The sequence below is a fragment of the Pelobates fuscus genome, chromosome 9 (genome assembly GCF_036172605.1).
Source record: "Pelobates fuscus isolate aPelFus1 chromosome 9, aPelFus1.pri, whole genome shotgun sequence".
In the NCBI taxonomy this organism is placed as follows: Eukaryota; Metazoa; Chordata; class Amphibia; order Anura; family Pelobatidae; genus Pelobates; species Pelobates fuscus.
In genome coordinates this window covers 29,157,301-29,177,463 of record NC_086325.1, presented here as the reverse complement: position 1 = coordinate 29,177,463, position 20,163 = coordinate 29,157,301, and the positions used below count along the sequence as shown (strand labels likewise).

Here is a 20,163-nt window from a genome sequence, read left to right as displayed (position 1 = left end):
AATGTCCAGTAGGTTTAATCCTTCACTGTAAAACCTAAAAACAGGAATTGAATACACCTCTTAGTGGCTGTCTTCCTGAGGTGCTTCCATCTCCATAATGGAATAAAACTCTGTTATTCAATCAAATTCTACTGATAGCAGAAATTGACTGGTGGAGCACTGTGTTTTGCTGCACGTGCAATCTCAAATCCATTACTTCTCTGTGAGAAGCAAGAGATTGGATGAGACGGTGGATGACGTCCGCTTGGTTTCTAACATCAACAGAGGCTGAGCTATCACCGGACCACGGGGGTCACAGCCCAGTCGCAGGCTGCCTGCCAATGGCCCAATCACAGGAGTGCTTCTACTCCTGCCGGTCACTCCATGTAGTGTGGTCAATAGGACTGTGGGTAAAGGAGCTTTTATTTCCCGACCTGATCTGACAGGAAGAGCTCTCAATGAGCACTAAACTACTTCCTGTCAGATTGGATAGAGGAACAGAGGCTCCTCTACCCATGGCCACACTACACGAAGTGACCGGCCGGAGGGGGGTGCTTCCCCTCCAGCCGGTCACCCTGCGATTGGATGGGCTGGGGGAAGAAAAAATGCACAGAAGGATGGGGGGAGTCACACAAAGGGGCTTGAGGGGGGGAGTCACACAAAGGGGCTTGAGGGGGGAAGAAGAGAGGCTGGAGGTGCTGACTGCTCCTCATAGAAATGCATTGATTCAATGCCTCCCTATGAGGAGATGCTGATTGGCCAGGGCAGAGTTGTGCCATGCATGTGCAATAGCCTCCCAATGCTTTTCTATGGGAAAGCATTGAATTGACTGAGATCATAAAATTTGATCTCAGCCAAAGTGATGAGCACCCTCCTAGGACTTCAGAATAAATAAGATAATGTCCTTGTTTACAGCTGTGCATTTCAGTCCCATTACCAAACTTTTCTTAATATGTCCAGGTCATTTGACTGAAACATTCCAACCCTGGATGCGTAATCTTTATTTTACTTTCATTTTACATCAATTCTACAATGCAAGGGTGGTGGTAGACTGCTGACAGTGATGTAATGGAATCTAAAATAAAGTGATTATTTTCAGGACTATAGGCTTCCTTTAAGTGGAAAATATGGCATTTCTGTATGCAACTATAGAAAATCTGTGTTTTTATTTTTAGCTGAATATAAAGTATCACCCACTGTATTAAATAATTCCTCATGCAGAGTAATATTGTCTCATGCCTTTTAAGAAATTCAACCTTCTTTAATATATTTGTTCTTGGTTATAAAGTTCCCCCTCTAGTATTTACTCCCCACCCACCACCTCTTTCTTTCAGGTTCCTTGTGCTGGACACTCAAACCCACGTTATTGTAACGAGTATTTCACAAGCCAGCGAGCAGATCAGTGTAATCCGCTACAGCCCCGGTATTGTGATAGATGTATATTTATTCTGTTAATATGTAGTGTTTACTGTGTGTTTTTGTAGTTTGTTTTGTTTTTAAGCACTTGATTTCCTATTTTTCACAATCACAATGTCTGTTTGCCACACAGATGGTCAATATTTAGCAGTTGGATCTCATGACAACTTTATCTATGTCTACGAGGTGGCAGAGGAAGGTCGAGAGTACAGATGTGTGGGCAAATGCACGGTAAGAACATTTAGCTGTCTTTTAGTTATAAAGCATCATCCTCCGGCTAAAAAAAAAATAATCTGCAGTGACTTGTAGAGCGAGTTAAAACTATTGAATAACCTTGTGTTGCAGAGAGACAGACACGGATGCACTATGTTTTTAAATCCTTGCTACAGGCTAACGATCTATCGGGAATGGTCAAGCTGAGACACAAAGTACAGATGATGGCATGTAGAAACATCGTACCTTGGGTAGAGGCAAGAGAAATGGGTTTAGTTGGGCAGGGTATATCCTGGGGCTTTGAGAGCTGGGGATTGCAGAATCTTTTACAAGCCTCTTTAAATGAGTTTAGAGACAGGTTTTAACAATGGTGAGATGGTGGTGCATTCCAGAGATCTTTGAAAAAGTGATGATAGATACTCTTTCTCTGGCATATAACTTGGAGGAGGAATAACTGTGACCATTCGGAGACCTTGAGGTGGTTTCTGAAGTGCCACCGTCATGGTGGAAGTGTCATGTAGAGCATCCTAGACATTCCCCACCTCTGTCACCATGTATAATGTGGAAGTGTTTTACTTACTGGAAGACAGATGAACTCTAACTATTTGCAACGTGAACGACACATTGAAAGACTCCATTAGATCTGTTTACACAATGTTCCATGTTCCTACAGGGTCACTCTAGTTATGTCACCCACTTGGATTGGTCCTCAGACAGTTCCTGCTTTATGACCAACAGTGGAGACTATGAAATCCTCTACTGTGAGTATATAAATGTCTATCTACATTCTATACTTTGTTACGTGGAATTGGGTAAGCAGTCCCCTGTATGTCCTGCACAGCCTTTACCAGCTCACGTTATTTTATAAAGTTTAAACGGCAAGCCGTTCCCTCCAGTCTTGCCGCAGCCCATCCGGTGTTGGGAAAAGGACAGTTACGAAATATTGACAGTCACCCTTTAGATATGTTTGAAGTGGTGGACGTCTGTTGTGCTTTCTAGGTCCTTCACGCATTACACAAACAATGGTAGTAAATGCTCCAGAGCCAATATAAACATCCTGCATAAACTATTTCCCTCTGTCCGTCAAATGCATCCTGTGAGCTCATTTAAGGTGACCTCAGACTTCTCTTATGATATCACATTGATGACCTCTGTTTCGGAACATCCTGATTAGCAAGTCATTGCAGTACTGCCTTTAACCAGAAGATGGCACTAAACCCGTCCCATGCATTAATCAGATTTCCCCAAGAGAATCTCAAATTATGGGACACGTGCTCCCTCGGAGTAATTCTAAAGTTGCAATGGGTATTTATTGTGGATATATTTATTTGAAAGTCAATTTTGGAATTTGCCAAGAATATTAGATTTTTGTTTAGGAGTGCTTGTTGATGGAAAACTTTATTTGAATTAAATTTAGTGTTAAAATGTATTTAATTATAAAATAGTTTACCAGGAAGGAAACATTGAGATTTCTCTCGTTTTCAAATACGGCTACTAAAGAAATACTGAAAATTACAATGTTTAAAGGACCACTATAGTGCCAGGAAAACAAACTCGCCCCCACCCTCAGGGTCCCACTCCCGCCGGGCTGAAGGGGGAGGAAGGGGGTTAAACACTTACCTTTCTCCAGCGCCAGGCTCCCTCGGCGCTGGGGACTCTCCTCCTCCTTCGGTCGTCATTGGCTGAATGTGCGTGCGTGGCAAGAGCCACGCGCGCATTCAGCCAGTCCCTAGGAAGGCATTCTCAATGCTTTCCTATGGACGCTGGCGTCTTCGCCCTGTGAAAATCACAGTGACAAGCGTGGAAGCGCCTCTAGCGGCTGTCTATGAGACAGCCACTAGAAGCTGGATTAACCCTAAAATAAACATAACCGTTTCTCTGGGGTGTAAAACACATTAGGACAGGAATTTGCAATCAAATAAGGTGGGCTGCCCTTTAGGAGAGGGCAAGAGACAGGTATGTGAAGTAGGGGTTAGTCTTGGAGGCCATAAGCTTTTCTAAAGAGAGAGGTTTTAAGGCACTTCTTAAAAGATGCAAGACTAGGGGAGAGTCTGATGGCGGTAGGCAGGCTATTCCATAGGAAGGGAGCCGTCCGTGAGAAGTCCTGCAAGCGCGAGTTGGCCATACGGGTGCGGACAACGGACAGGAGGTGGTCACGGGCAGAGCGGAGAGACCGAGAAGGGACATACCTATGGATCTGTGAGGAGATATAAGAGGGGCTAGAGTTGTTCAGTGCTTTATAGGTGTGAGTTAGTACCTTGAATTGACTCCTATAGCATACAGGAAGCCAATGTAAGGACTGGCAGAGGGGTGAGGTGTGAGAGAACCGACTAGAGAGGAAAATCAGTCTAGCAGCAGCGTTCATTACGGACTGTAGGGGTGCAGTACGGCTTTTGGGAAGACCAATCAGGAGAGGGTTACAATAATCCATGCGGGAAATTACTAGAGCATGGACAAGCTCCTCGGTAGTATCTGTTGCAAGAAAGGGGCGGATGCAGGCTATGTTTTTAAGATGGAATCTACAGAATGTGGCAACATGCTGCATGTGAGGCTCAAAGGTGAGACCAGAGTCAAGTATGACGCCAAGACAGCGCGCTTGCAAGGATGGACTGATGTGGGTAGCACAAACTTGAAGGGAGAGCGAAAGAGGAGGATCAGTATTAGGAGGAGGAAAGACAAGGAGCTCAGTTTTTGAGAGATTGAAGAAAGGCAAGCAGTGACACGTTGCAGGACGGCAGGGGAGAGGTCCGGGGAGGATCCTAGATGGACCTGGCACACAGACCACTTCATTGAGCTGAAGTGGTCTGGGTGCCTATAGTGGTCCTTTAATACAACTTGATTGGTGTACATCAAAGCAACATTGTTAATATTTCATACATCTGAAACCCTCAATATTTTATTTGTATGTCAAGCTAGCCACATGTTTAACAAATAATTTAATTCTTAATTGTCTTTTGTTTTCTTATTTAAATTTTTTATTTTTTTAAATTTTTTTTATATAATGACCAATGTGCAGTGGCCATACATCTGCTGTGTGATGCTACAATCTGTGTTTCCAATGACCAAATCTGCCAGATTACTAGTAATTGCATAATTTTCCTGTCTGCTCGCACCTCCCATGCCTCCACGCTCTGTCAGTCCCTGCATTGGCTTCCAGTTAGATATAGGGCTCAATTTAAAATTCTGGTGCTTGGTTACAAGTCCCTACATAATGTTGCTCCAACCAACTTATCCTCCCTAATACACATGTATGTCCCGTCGAGGCCCCGGCGCTCAGCCCAAGACCTACGTGTATCCTCTGTCTGTACACCCACCTCTAATGCTCGCCTCCAAGATTTCTCCAGGGCTGCACCTCTTCTGTGGAACTCCCTTCCCTTCTCCGTAAGACTTTCACCCAGTCTCCATTCATTCAAAAAATCATTGAAAACTCTCTTCTTCAAGAAAGCATGTCAATTAAACGGTTAGCAGGTTTTTATACCCCACCCCCATGACTCCTCTCCTGCAACTGCCAAAATTTTCTACGAAGCCCTCGGTGAATACTTTTCTAGCAACCTATTTCGTACCCCTACTTTTACCCTTTGTGTCACTATACCCCACTCCCTGTAGCATGTAAGCTCATTGAGCAGAGCCCTCCACCCCTCTGTTCCTGTACGTCCAGTTGTCTGGTTACAATTACATGTCTGTTAGTCCACCCATTGTACAGCGCTACGGAATCTGATGGCGCTATATAAATAAAATAATAATAATCCTATCACATCCTGCTTGGACTGAATATGAAACTCACTTTAATTTTGTGAAGTACCAGCATGTAGACTATGGTAAAGGTCTATTTTAAAATCAGGTTTGGCAATGTTTTTTGAGCTGTTGTACAAAATAAAGAAGATTTCTATTGAAATGCATTTAATTGGAGACCAAATATAATCTATTTATATATTACATGTTACGTGTTGACAAAACCCCACAATCTACCATCATAATGTTTAATAGTAAAGTATTTTCACATAAATATTACTATATTTCTATTGTATGCTATTTGGACTACAGGCTAATTAACCCCCTCTGTCTGTACCTAAAATGAAATTAATTGCAGTGTAAGTTAATAATTTTCAATATCTATCCGCTGTTGGATTTAAATGGTTGCTAACTGCATCCAACCAGAACTAGCGTGTGTGTGTACAATTTAGCATTGGTCGCAGAACAAGCACAAGATATAACCGGTCATAAACAGTATTTACTAGTGTAGCACAGAACAGGTAATAATTGCTCAGATTTGAGGCAATAAAATATGAGCCAGATCCACGGCTGTAACTATAAAATTCTTGAACAGTAATTAAAGGGACACTCTGGGCACTGTAATCTTGCCCTCTAATTTATTTATTTATTCCTGTCATGTGAAGTGGTTATAGTGCCTGGAGCCGTCTTTGTATTCAGTTTTTAAGTAGTTTAATATGAAATGATAGTCCCCAGAAACCAGTCCCATGTAAGCTGCTCTGGGTAATAAAGAAGCATTATCCCGAACATCAATTGCCCGTATTGACTGGCTTGGAGTGTCATCTGACCGCTGTCAGCCTATCACAATAGGCCATTGCTGGGATGAATCGGTATGGCTAGAAGAAAGTGTAAAATCTCTATCTTAGTCATATCTCCTGCGGGGGCTGGGCTGTGGGTGGTCGGGGACCCTAGTTCAGTGTTAAACTATTCAAAAATGGTTTAATACTGAATGGATGTAAAAATCCAAGGGCAGAGTACAGAATATTTGATAGTCCTAACCTCAACATCTGAGGAAAGGGATTTAGGGGTGATTATTTCTGATGACTAAAGGTAGGAAGACAATGTAATAGAGCAGCAGGAAATGCTGGCAGAATGTATAGGGAGCGGTATTGGTAGTAGAAAGAGGGAGGTGCTCATGCCATTGTACAGAACACTGGTGAGACCTCACTTGGAGTATTGTACGCAGTACTGGAGACCGTATCTCCAGAAGGATATTGATACCTTAGAGAGAGTTCAAAGAAGGGCTACTAAACTGGTTCATGGATTGCAGGATAAAACTTACAAGGAAAGGTTAACCCCTTAAGTACACATGACATGTGTGACATGTCATGATTCCCTTTTTATTCCAGAAGTTTGGTCCTTAAGGGGTTAAAGGATCTCAACATGTATAGCTTGGAGGAAAGACGAGACAGGGGGGGATATGATAGAAACATTTTAAATACATAAAGGGAATCAACACAGTAAAGGAGGAGGTTGTATTTAAAAGAATAAAAACTACCACAACAAGAGGACATAGTCTTAAATTAGAGGGGCAAAGGTTTAAAAATATCAGGAAGTATTACTTTACTGAGAGGGTAGTGGATACATGGAATAGCCTTTAAGCTGAAGTGGTAGAGGTTAACACCGTAAAGGAGTTTAAGCATAAGTGGGATAGGCATAAGGCTATCCTAACTATAAGATAAGGCCAGGGACTAATGAAAGTATTTAGAAAATTGGCCAGACTAGATGGGCCGAATGGTTCTTATCTGCCGTCACATTCTATGTTTCTATGGAGGGACAGCGCCAGGGTCCTCCAGGCAATAGAACCAATTTTAGATAAAATGGTTAAAGGGACTCTATAGTCACCATATAAAAGCAAGAAAGACAGGTCCCCCAGCCTTCCTTCTTGCTTTTATATGAACTTTCATTCATTAAAAAAAAAAAACGGTGTTTTTATATTAAAAACGTACCTCCGTTCCAGCGCCGAGCTCCCCGCTCGGCCGCGCCCCCTTTTTCGTCAAAATGACGAAATCGCGGGGCCCAATGGGACGGCTTCGCGCTGCACCAATCGCGTTCTTCATAGAGCGGCATTGAATGCCGCCCTATGAAGAACCTGAGCGCTTTACCGCGCATGTGCGCGGAATGCGCGTTCGCGAGCTGAGCTGTCTGACTGACAGCTCAGCTCGCTTTCTAAAATTATCAATGAGGGGGGGGACCTACTGCCCCCCCCGGCCCCCACCCCTGAGCGGCGGGTGGGGGCCCTAAAATGATCAATGAGGGGGGGACCTACTGTCCCCCCCCGGCCCCCACCCCTGTGCGGCGGGTGGGGGCCCTACAATTATCAATAAGGGGGGGGACCTACTGTCCCCCCCGGCCCCCACCCCTGTGCGGCGGGTGGGGGCCCTACAATTATCAATAAGGGGGGGGACCTACTGTCCCCCCCGGCCCCCACCCCTGTGCGGCGGGTGGGGGCCCTAAAATTATCAATGAGGGGGGGGGACTTACTGCCCCCCCCCGGCCCCCACCCCTGAGCGGCGGGTGGGGGCCCTACAATTATCAATAAGGGGGGGACCTACTGTCCCCCCCGGCCCCCACCCCTGTGCGGCGGGTGGGGGCCCTAAAATTATCAATGAGGGGGGGGACTTACTGCCCCCCCCCGGCCCCCACCCCTGAGCGGCGGGTGGGGGCCCTACAATTATCAATAAGGGGGGGACCTACTGTCCCCCCCGGCCCCCACCCCTGTGCGGCGGGTGGGGGCCCTAAAATTATCAATGAGGGGGGGGACTTACTGCCCCCCCCCGGCCCCCACCCCTGAGCGGCGGGTGGGGGCCCTACAATTATCAATAAGGGGGGGACCTACTGTCCCCCCCGGCCCCCACCCCTGTGCGGCGGGTGGGGGCCCTAAAATTATCAATGAGGGGGGGGACTTACTGCCCCCCCCCGGCCCCCACCCCTGAGCGGCGGGTGGGGGCCCTACAATTATCAATAAGGGGGGGACCTACTGTCCCCCCCGGCCCCCACCCCTGTGCGGCGGGTGGGGGCCCTAAAATTATCAATGAGGGGGGGACTTACTGCCCCCCCCCGGCCCCCACCCCTGAGCGGCGGGTGGGGGCCCTACAATTATCAATAAGGGGGGGACCTACTGTCCCCCCCGGCCCCCACCCCTAAATACAAAGGGGGGGGGGACCCTAGTTAACCCTCCCCCCCCCCCCCCCAAAAAAAAAATCTCCCTACCTACCCCCCTCACCCTAAAAATAATGAGGGGGGGAACATTAACTAAAAACCTGTAAAAAAAAAAAAAAAAAAAAGAGATAAAAAAAAAAAACTTACCATTCGATGTTTTCTTTCTTCTAAAATCTTCTTTCTTCAGCCCAAAAAAGGCCAAATAAAAATCCATAATAACCGACGCAATTAAAAAAAAACAAAAAAAAAAAACCGAGCGCAAAAAAAAATAATCCATCTTCACCCATGGAGGGCTCCGCGCAGACTGAGCTCCGCAGGGCGGGGGAAGGCTTATAAAGCCTTGCCCCGCCCTGCAATTATGCTAAGAACACTCTGATTGGTGGGTTTAAGCCAATCAGAGTGCTCTGTGTCATTTTACAAGCGTGGGAAAGTTCTTTGGAATTTTCCCACGCTTGTAAAATGACACAGAGCACTGTGATTGGATGGATTTCAAGCCATCCAATCACAGTGCTCTGTGTCATTTTACAAGCGTGGGAAAATTCCAAAGAACTTTCCCACGCTTGTAAAATGACAAAGAGCACTGTGATTGGATGGCTTGAAATCCATCCAATCACAGTGCTCTGTGTCATTTTACAAGCGTGGGAAAATTCCAAAGAACTTTCCCACGCTTGTAAAATGACACAGAGCACTGTGATTGGATGGCTTGAAATCCATCCAATCACAGTGCTCTGTGTCATTTTACAAGCGTGGGAAAATTCCAAAGAACTTTCCCACGCTTGTAAAATGACAAAGAGCACTGTGATTGGATGGCTTGAAATCCATCCAATCACAGTGCTCTGTGTCATTTTACAAGCGTGGGAAAATTCCAAAGAACTTTCCCACGCTTGTAAAATGACAAAGAGCACTGTGATTGGATGGCTTGAAATCCATCCAATCACAGTGCTCTGTGTCATTTTACAAGCGTGGGAAAATTCCAAAGAACTTTCCCACGCTTGTAAAATGACACAGAGCACTCTGATTGGCTTAAACCCACCAATCAGAGTGTTCTTAGCATAATTGCAGGGCGGGGCAAGGCTTTATAAGCCTTCCCCCGCCCTGCGGAGCTCAGTCTGCGCGGAGCCCTCCATGGGTGAAGATGGATTATTTTTTTTTTTTACAGGTTTTTAGTTAATGTTCCCCCCCTCATTATTTTTAGGGTGAGGGGGGTAGGTAGGGAGATATTTTTTTTTGGGGGGGGGGGGGGAGGGTTAACTAGGGTCCCCCCCCCCCTTTGTATTTAGGGCCCCCACCCACCGCTCAGGGGTGGGGGCCGGGGGGGACAGTAGGTCCCCCCTTATTGATAATTTTAGGGCCCCCACCCGCCGCACAGGGGTGGGGGCCGGGGGGGACAGTAGGTCCCCCCCCCCCTTATTGATCATTTTAGGGCCCCCACCCACCGCTCAGGGGTGGGGGCCGGGGGGGACAATAGGTCCCCCCCTTATTGATAATTTTAGGGCCCCCACCCACCGCTCAGGGGTGGGGGCCGGGGGGACAATAGGTCCCCCCCTTATTGATAATTTTAGGGCCCCCACCCGCCGCACAGGGGTGGGGGCCGGGGGGGGTACAGTAGGTCCCCCCCCCCCCCTTATCGATAATTTTAGGGCCCCCACCCACCGCTCAGGGGTGGGGGCCGGGGGGGACAATAGGTAGGTCCCCCCCTTATTGATAATTTTAGGGCCCCCACCCGCCGCACAGCGGTGGGGGCCGGGGGGGGGGGGGAGGAGAGTAGGTCTCCCCCCCCCTTCAACCACTATTGGGGACCGTAAGCGCCCCTGTGGGTTCGGGCTTCAGCTGTCAGCTGAAGCTGAAGCTGTCAGCTGAAGCCACGCCCACAGCAGTGCTGACAGGCTGTCAGCACACAAAGCGCGTTCACAGTGCTTTGTGTGCTGATAGCCCGTCTGATGCATTCACCCAGAATGCATCGGACGAGAGGCCTTTTTAGGGCCTCTGAACTCGGAAGTCCCTCTGGTGGCCGTCTGATTGACTGCAACAAGAGGTGTTCCAAGCTTCCAATGTAAACACTGCATTTTCTCAGAAAATACAGTGCTTACAAGAAAAAGGCTCCGGGTAGCTGTAGCACTCACCTGAACAACCTCATTAAGCTGAAGTTGTTCAGGTGACTATAGTGTCCCTTTAAAGTGACTGCAATATCCATTTAAGGTAAACTCGCAGTGTTATTCACCAAAGTAACAATTGTCAGGGATTTGAAGTAAATTTACTTTAAGTTTAAGGCCACAATAGCCTAATTTGAGAAACTTTCAAAGCCAGCTAACATTCCAGTTCAGCTACTTTTGCCTTAAATGTGAAATTCACTTTGAAATCATTTTAGTAAATGATCTCTGCTGGTGTAGGTGGCACTGCAGATATGGCACAGATGTCTTGGTTCTAATAATTCCCAGGTTGCAACACTGCAGGTGATAAGGCAGGTAAATATTACCAGTACACAGCTACAGTGTATTGTCAAGAACCAGGCCCCAAACTGCAACCAACCTTGCTGGTCAATGTCCAAATCGAGCAGATTCCTGACACTGATTCCCGCCTCCAGGGATGCAGACAGGTGTGTACTCTGGCTCTGTGACAAATTAGATAATTTAGCTCCTGCACAGAACAGTTCTTGACCTTCTGTCTCTCTCTCTCTCTCTCTCCTCACAAATACACCACCTCTCCGCAGCACAGTGCACACTGTCATTGTCTGAGGCTGGGAGAACTTGCTCAAACACGTGACGAGCTTTCCCCTTCATAATAATAAAGAAAAAAATAACTTGTGCCAAAGATTAAGAGATAATTTGGTTAACTCAGGCATGTCCGCAGTCACCGCATCTGTAATTTCCAGACAGTGTGAAAATGAAGTCACTCACTTACTAAATAACTCCAAATATGGCAACTTCACCTTTTTTTTTTTTTAAAGGCACAGTGTTTAGAGGCAGTTTCAAGGGCCTGGATTGCACTCAAAACATTTTAAGTATTACAAATCTACAAAAACAAGTCCTGTGCTCTTTTTGGGATTTGGGAAGAGCGCAGGTAACTTTTTTTTCTTAGTTTTTTTTACTGTATGTATTGGGGCTGATGTGTACTACAGTTGTTGCTGCCGCCTAGGAGTAGTGGGAGTTTGAGCGCAGGACTTTTTTTTGTATATTTGTATTCACATTTGTATCACACAGCTATGTTACAATGCTACCGCCCACCCCATGTGTTCTGTATTAAGAGTTAATAAGTATATAGCAGTTTAGAAAAATACTCCTCCATTATCTTGGTGACTGTCTCTCAGTCACTGCCATTTTCATATCATTTACCTCCTTTTTAACCACCCTGTTTCATGTTACTCTCTCTGCCTCACCATGATACTCCTCTGTTTCATTTCCACTTTGTCTGTCTCAAAGCCCACCTTTTCTGTGTATCTCTTCACCTACACTGATCAGACACTTCATTAAAACCACTGGCCGGTGACGTGAATAATATTGATTACATCATTACAATGGCACCTGTCAAGGGGTGGGGTATATTGGGCAGCAAGTAAACCGTCAGTTCTTCAATTTCATGTGTTGGAAGCAGGAAATATGGGAGCGCGAAAAGACCTGCGTTACTTTGGCCAGGGCCAAATAGTGATGGCTAAACGACTGGGTCAGAGCATCTCCAAAACAGCAGGTCTTGTTTGGTGTTCCCGGTATGTTGTGGTTTATACCTACCACAAGTGGTGCAAGGAAGGACAACTGGTGAACACGTGTCAGGGTCATGGGCGCCCAGGGCTCATTGATGCATGTGTGCTGAACCGCAGATTAGTCAAAGTGCACACGATGACCCCTTCCACCGCCGAAAACACCTTTAATGGGGATGGTGAGCATCAGTACTAGACCATGGAGCAATGGAACAAGGTAGCCTGGTCTGATGAATAACGTCTTGCCGTCTAAGAGATGGCAGCTGGACACACTAAGGGAAGAAGGCAGGCTGGCAGAGGCAGTGTTATCCTCTGGGCAATGTTATGCTGTAAAACCCTGAGCCCTGGCATTAATATGGATGTTACTTTGAAATGTACCACCTACCTGGAGATTGTTGCAGACCACGTATACATCTTGATGGTGTTCCCTCATGGCAGGGGCCTCTTTCAGCAGGATAATGCACCCTGCAAATAAAAATGTTCAGGAAAGTCTGTCTCCCCATCTCTCTGTTCCCCCTTAATGTTTGTCTACTTCTGTTGAATTGTGCAAGGCCTTTAAGAGATGCTGGGTTTTGATATCTCTTATATCCCAGCACACAGAACACAAGGAAGCAAATAGAGATAAAGTGAGTTGGGAAATGCTCTGAGCTTGTAGTCCCATTATAGTCGTAGTTCTCTTATTCTCCTCTGTAGCTCTGGGATGTTAGTACTGGCCAGCTGCTAGCACATGCTACAAATGTGAACGCGCTAGTCAGACCCTGAAGTTGGAAGTGTGCAGCTAATTCCAAACACATTCCCATTGTACTATCGCTCCACGGACCAGACATGCGGGCCTGGTGGGCCATATCCAACCTGCAGTCGGGATTCTTGTCACCCCTATTTCATAGTAATTTAAGAAAATGTAATGATTGAGGAACAAAAATGATGTGGAAATGCATCGTGCTCTCTGTATACATATTAATTATAATCCATTGTACTGGGTAACCTGCATGTGGTGTCACATCTTACAAAGGAGGCCGTAAAAAAAAAAATGAACATCCATCCTTCTCTAGATTTCCATTTGTAAATCTAGATTGTTCTGTAAATGTGTAGCCGGTGTGTAACATTGTATTGCTGTGTACTCAGCAGGACATACACGAACACAAGAGAAATCTCATTGCATCCTTCCTGGTGAAATATGTTCTAAATAAAATGATTCGTATACGTATTGCCAGGGACATATTCTGTAACATCTGACTAGGCTTAAGAGGATGGAGAGGTGTCAGGATTTAAGTGATGGTACAGTGGGTGATGGTATATGGAGTGCTGTAGCGACACCTGCTGAGTGTTACAGTACAGCCAAGTGATGGGAGTGATTGGGAGGGGAGGCGGGACAGGATAAAGATAGACCGTGATAGCTGATTCACAGATGCCCTATTTCCCCACCGCAAGAGACTAGGGACTGCGGGGTTACTATAGCCTCCTCTCCTCACCCCCCGTTCTGAGTCAGCCGGCACAGGTAAACAGGAAGAAATTTCTTCATTGTGTGTATGTGACTAATCTATGTATGTATGTCACTGTGACTGTGTGTGTGTGTGTGTGATTTATGTGACTCTGGGTGGTTGTGTGTCTATGTATGCGAGTTCAAATTAATATATCAGGTGCAGCCGGGTACATTAATGCATATTCCAGAAGTAACAATCCCTATTCAATATATTGGTTTATCAAATTATTATCAGAATATTTACGGTAAGTGGACATGCAATGCTTGTTGCTTGCAAAGTAACATCCAATGTTTGTCTTTGTTTTCCTTTTTTTCTTTCCACTATTTCATTGTTTATGTTGTTGTATAAATATAGTCTAATTTTTTTTTATCTTAAATGGAATTTTAAATGGTTTTTCATAACATTGTCTTGACAGTAAGATAACATGAAATATCCACTTTATTTGCACTAATTACTAAATACAGAAATTGGGGCTTTCCTGTTCTTTAATATGTCCTATCCGTGAATTGAAAAAATGCTAAATAAATGTTCACCCTGTCTTTCAATCACAGGGGACCCTGATTCCTGTAAGCAGATTGTTAGTGCCGACATTGTACGCAATGCCGACTGGGAGCATTCTTCCTGTACGCTGAACTTCCATGTTTTGGGTAAGTCCAGTCAGTGCCCCTATCTTCGTATCACACAGCGCCTCGTCAGGGGTGTGTATTCAGAATGAGGTGTTCGAGGGCATGTTCACATTTCTATTTTTAATGGTTTAAACGTTTATAGAATATTTATCCCAGTTGACTCCTAAATGTCATGTGGTTTTGTCAGACTGTGAGCGGCGGAGTTTAGAAAACAAACTATCAATGCTAAAATAACAAACCATCAAACAACTACATCCCTATAGTAGGCGATCTCTATTTAAAGAGCTCCTATCTCCTAATGTTGTGTTGCACAAAAAAAAAAAATCATTTGATATGTTCATTCACTTGCTAGTAAATAATAATTAAAACACTCAAATTAGCTTTATTACATTAAATTAATGGGTTGCCTTTTGGCTGAAAAGGGATATTTAAAAAGAGACGTTTTTTTTTTTGTTTGTTTGTTTTTTTGGAGGGGGGGGGGATTTTTTGCCGAAGCAATATGCTGTTTTAAACCCATTCACTACTGATAGCTTGCTAGCAATGTTAATATATAAAAAGATTTCCTTAACCCCTGGTCTTAATTAAAAATAAAACAAAAACAAATAAAAGGGTTAATAACCCTGATTTGTTGATAGGAATGATCTGCTGCCTTTCTACACATCCTTTGTATTAATGTACGTACATGCAGCCACAACTATGTATTTTTCTTTTTTTTTTTTTCTTTTCTTCTTTTGGTAAAGCACAGTATGACATCCGATACCTTCATGGTGAGGCAGTGAGTCAAAGACACATGTGTACACCTAGGCAGAAGATGGATAAGCCAGTGTTTAAAGGAAATTTGTAGCGTAGGGAAATCCTTGAGTGTTGGATAATAAATGTATATTTAGTCATTCTGTGTGTAAGTACCACGAGTGGCTTCCTGGAGACTGTACGGCCTCCGATCTTTCTTGGGCTGCCAGTGTAGAATGAAATTGCAGAACACAACAACCAGGTAACAGACTTTCTGTCACCACCGTGAGCTCTAAATTACCTCTAAAGATGTTGAAATGAATCCTGAAGGTAAACTGAGACCGATTAAACTCTTTCCACTTCAGGATCAGTTTAAAATGCATCTTGCATAAGTGTTTCTAATTACGGATCCTGTACAGTAGTCCAGGCAATGCTGATGCGCATTCTGCCATGGCATTGCCCGTTCCCACTAGAGTACCATCAGTGTTCCACCTTTGGATTTCCCCTGCCCCCCAGTATACCTACCAGTATGTCTTTGCTGGGTTCCCCGTGCACACCCACCACTATACCATCCCAGGCTCACTACAGCATGAAACTCTTTACTGACTGCACAGTAACTTATAACATAGCATAAATACTGGGTCTCTACATAGAGGGCATAGATTTTCACAGACTCTGGATCTGGATAAGTAATGTATTACACACCGCGTGCCCTGCAGCCTATAATTATAAGGTGTTGTAGTTTATCTTGCGTATGCCCCACTATGCAAAAAAACTTTTTTTTTTTTTTTTTTAAATGCCACGAAATTGCAACTCCCCAACTTCCTCCTCAATATGTTTGTCATACGTGTGTTGATTGCTAGAACTATAGCAAGGAGTGGGGAGGAAGAATACGTGTAATGTTTTTAAGGTGATAATTACATGATTGGGAGACAGACTTGATGTGAGACCGGGATTGAAAGCAGCACTAATCCAGCAAGCTTGAGGGATCTGGCTAATGGGTCTTTTACTGACGTGCAGGAGATGCGTGGAGGTGGAATATGAGAGATGAGAATCTCAGCTTTGGAAAGATTAAATAATGGACAAATACTTATGTGTTCAGTACGCCGGAACCAATCTCAGTATGTCTGGACATGGCTAAATTCTATCCAGTAGTATATTTGTTTATCGAGCATCTCTGTGAAAGTGTTTGAGGGTTTAATATCTGTGCTGTTCTGCAGGACTAGGCAATATCTGTTGCAGAACTAAACGTCATGTGATGGTATGCTAACCTGTCAGTGCATCGCTGTTAATTTAGCTACACGAAAGCAGGAGAGTTGTATATATTTTTTTTTATTCTTTATTTAGGATCCGTCTGTAGAAAAGACATAATACAGTATACAGTAGTTTATCATCTAAATCAAACAATTTATGCCTCCCCACTGTCTGTTTTTCTTTATTTAAAAATATAAGGAGAGTAAAGATTAACAAAGAAGGAAAGAAAAATTAGCACAAGAACGAGAGTCGCTGTGGGAGGAGAGTTATCGTCTAACCTTATTGTAAGCTATGGTTTGTAAGACCTGCCCCTTTACTTTATGGGGAAAATCTGATCTCTTTCTACGCAGGAAAATTAATAAAAATTAAAGCGGATTCTTTCTCCTTAATAGTTATAACAACCTGAACTACAGAGTACTTAAGAAAAATTACTTTATTTGATAAAGCTGAAGCACATTTCAAGGAGATCTGAAGGTCGGGCAGGTAGACAGTCTGAATCGGTCTGTCCTTATCGTCCTCTAAAGCCTTTAATTATGGGTCAGTTCTACACGAGAGACATAACACTGTAGCACAGTAACTGATCTAACTGTATATAACATGAATGAAAAGAGCAGGGCTAGTTTTCAGTGGAAATCACACAGAATAATACACTGATAAGTACACAAATTAAAAATGGATCAAAAAAACCTTGGAATGCAAAGTTCCAGAATTCTAAATAATTAATACTGTACTCACACAAAATAGCACCGTACTCCGGGGATAAAGGAAAATAGCTGACTGGCACAGTGAGTACTTAAAGGGACAGGCACTGAACTGGAATTTTAAACACAAAACTCATTGCACAAATTATCACTGGTGACGTGACCAGACACTACCTCTTGGAGTACATTTGTTATGAACATTTGACACAAAGGCACATTATTATGTTCTCTTATCTGATGATTACAGAGTCTCTTACTTCTAGAGGAGGGATGGTGTAAAAGTACATCTACAAATGTTACCTTTCCTGCCTTTAGGACCTAGACATTTCTCTCCAAGTGTGAAAGCGGGCATGCTGGGATCATTGGAAGTAAGATTCTATAGGTGTGACGATTTTGTGTATGAAAACAAACAGAGCAGCGTAACATTACTTAGTTTATTCTGATTTCCTAGTAAAACAGACAACCTCCTTGGATATTACACAGTCGTTAATGCGGTGAGACGGTTTTAATATTTGATATACTTTACAATACGTCCATACTGGCCTCCTTTTAGTACCATAGAGCAGGGTTTCTCAACCCAGTCCTCAAGGACCCCCTACCAGTCCAGGATTTAGGGATTACCCGGGTGTGTCTAAGGTGTTTAGAAAAAGAAAAAAACATCTTAGAGAGACACCGAGGTAATCCCTAAATCCAGGGCTGGTAGGGGTTCCTTGAGGACTGGGTTGAGAACCCCTGCAATAGAGCCTCATACCAATATTTGTTTCAATGTTAATATCTATATTAGAAAACGGTTACAAATCTGATTTGTGTCCTCAAGGATCCAGTCTGTGGTATCTACACCTAGCACACTCCATCCATTTTTCTACCTTAACTCTAAGGTCTGTTCTTTCTAGGAATATGGCCTGACGGAGCTGATGGCACAGACCTTAATTCTGTGACGCGTTCGCATGACAAGAAACTTTTGGCCACTGGTGATGATTTTGGGAAAGTCCGTCTGTTCAATTACCCTTGCGTGGTGCCACGGGTAAGACACGGAGAGCCTTGTGCCAAAATACGTTTCATGTAGAAAAGAACGTAGAATATATTTCATAAATAACTTTAGGTTAGTTCGACCATTGGATTGTGAACTATAAAACTTCAAATTTAACTTTCTGACTTATATTGCCCCCAGTCCAGGAGCCTCTGAGCACGTCTAATCTTGGATGTACTCTATATTAAAGATTCAGTCTATGTCATGATTATTTAATCTATGTCCTATGCCATAGCCTATTCTGGACACCATACTTCACAAAATATGACTTTCTTTTGTTGATCATTGGAATGCATTTTGAGACCTAGCTAACACTGTTAAATAAGCAGGAGTGAGAACAAAATGCGATAAAATTCCACTGGCTAATGTAAATTTACTCTTAACCTTAATTTACATATCTCAAGCAGGACCTTGGTAAACATTCACCTTGGGTACAAGGTAGATGTCTCCTAAGTTATATTCTGAAAGAAAGGCTTTAATTTGTAGACTAGAACCAGTGCTGTGACGAGACCTAAAAGGATGAAACTATCCAGTCCATGCTTGGTTTCTGATCAAGGCTCCTTGACCAGAAACCATCCAGTCCATGCTTGGTTTCTGGTCAAGGCTTCTTATGAATTGCAGCCCATGCTTTGATTTTAAAAAAAAATCTGCATTTAAAGTAGTAAGGGTTTGTTACCTTTTTATACCCCCAAAATTAATTAGTGTAAAGCAGAAACACGTGTTTTAAATCTCGGATACACCCACGCAGCTTCTAATGATTTTGCACAGGTTTTGGAAACATGACTTGCCTTCTCTCTTATTTCAGGCTCCCAGCTATAAATACGATGGGCACAGCAGTCACGTGACCCGTGTCTCCTTCCTGCACGATGACAGTGCTTTGCTTTCCACTGGTGGGAAAGACAGTACAATACTTCAGTGGACAGTTCTGTGACCTGCACAACGGTAGAGAACCTCGACCATGTCCCGCAGACTGTCTTACACAATGTCACGCAGAGCATCTAAAAACTTGTTTCGTTTTCCTCTCGTGTGTTTCACCCCAGCCTGCAGAGAATATTGCACCCCTTTAGCATTGTCCTGCACCCCCACCCACCCCTCAGCCTGCTCAGCGCCTTATCTGGGTCCACAGAATGCCGTCTCCCACCTTTCCACAGAGCGCTGTAAACTGGCTCCTTGTCTTTTCAACACCTCGCTATCTCATTCTCTTGCAGATTCTCTCACTCTTTGCTGCTGAACAGAGCTCTTTAGCTAAAGCTTTAAAGGCTGGATGTGGCCCTCAGAGGCTTCTCATGAGTTTGTCTGCTTGAAACCTCAGTAGGCATTATTCTGTTACTTAGATATGGTTTTAGTTTGGTTTGTCTCTGCTACAGCTCTTTTCGTTGAAATGCCGGACAGTACAGCTGTAGCAATTTGCAGCAAGTGGTCTCGTACAGGGACCCATAGGCCTGTAAACTGTTTCACTCTGAATTGCATCTAAACCTTACTACCTGTAGACCAGACCCTCAACAACCCCTGTAATTCCTGCAGCCGGTTTAGTTTTTCCATGGATGTTTTTAAGGTGCTGCTATTGATAAATCACAGCAATAAAAAAAATAAAAATAAACGTCTAACCGAGTGAGTGTCTCATTCAATAAAGCTTTTCTTTTTGAGTTTCCCTGTGTTTACATATAAACATAATTCATATTGAAGTTTGATTGCTGGTGCATTACCATTTCTTCACAGGCGACACCCAGATTCCTCTTTGTTCCAGAGAAGTATTTAAAAATGTTTCTTTTCATTATCTTCCTCTTTATTTTTGAATTATTTTTTTTTCCTTCTATTTCAGACGTTACCAGCCTTTTATATTCTTTCAAGCTTTCTGCATCTCAGGCATTGGTATATTAGTCATCATCAATGTTTTCTCTCCCCTCTTTTTCCTATTTATATGACTTTAATTTATATAAAACATAAATATTACTCCTTAAGAAAAAAAAAGAAAAACAAATTACTATAACATAAAGCAGACAAACACAACATTCACACACAATGATGAAACCCTCTTCGCCAGTCTCTCTGCATTGCTATTCATAATATTGATCTGAGATATAACTTTCTTTCTTTCTTTTTT

General features: G+C 43.8%; 1 protein-coding gene across 2 annotated transcripts in view; it reads left to right on the top strand.

Moving 5' to 3' along the window:
- The window catches only part of EML2 (EMAP like 2), a 39,647-nt gene extending 19,988 nt beyond the window's left edge, over positions 1 to 19,659 (top strand). For both annotated transcript variants that reach the window (XM_063431782.1, XM_063431783.1), the window contains 6 exons: positions 1,314 to 1,402; positions 1,529 to 1,626; positions 2,282 to 2,369; positions 14,271 to 14,366; positions 17,923 to 18,053; positions 18,865 to 19,659. In XM_063431782.1, the coding sequence (XP_063287852.1) occupies positions 1,314 to 1,402; positions 1,529 to 1,626; positions 2,282 to 2,369; positions 14,271 to 14,366; positions 17,923 to 18,053; positions 18,865 to 18,990 (628 nt within the window). In that variant the 3' untranslated portion in view covers positions 18,991 to 19,659. The remainder of the gene's footprint in view (positions 1 to 1,313; positions 1,403 to 1,528; positions 1,627 to 2,281; positions 2,370 to 14,270; positions 14,367 to 17,922; positions 18,054 to 18,864) is intronic.
- The last annotated feature ends 504 nt before the right edge of the window (positions 19,660 to 20,163 follow it).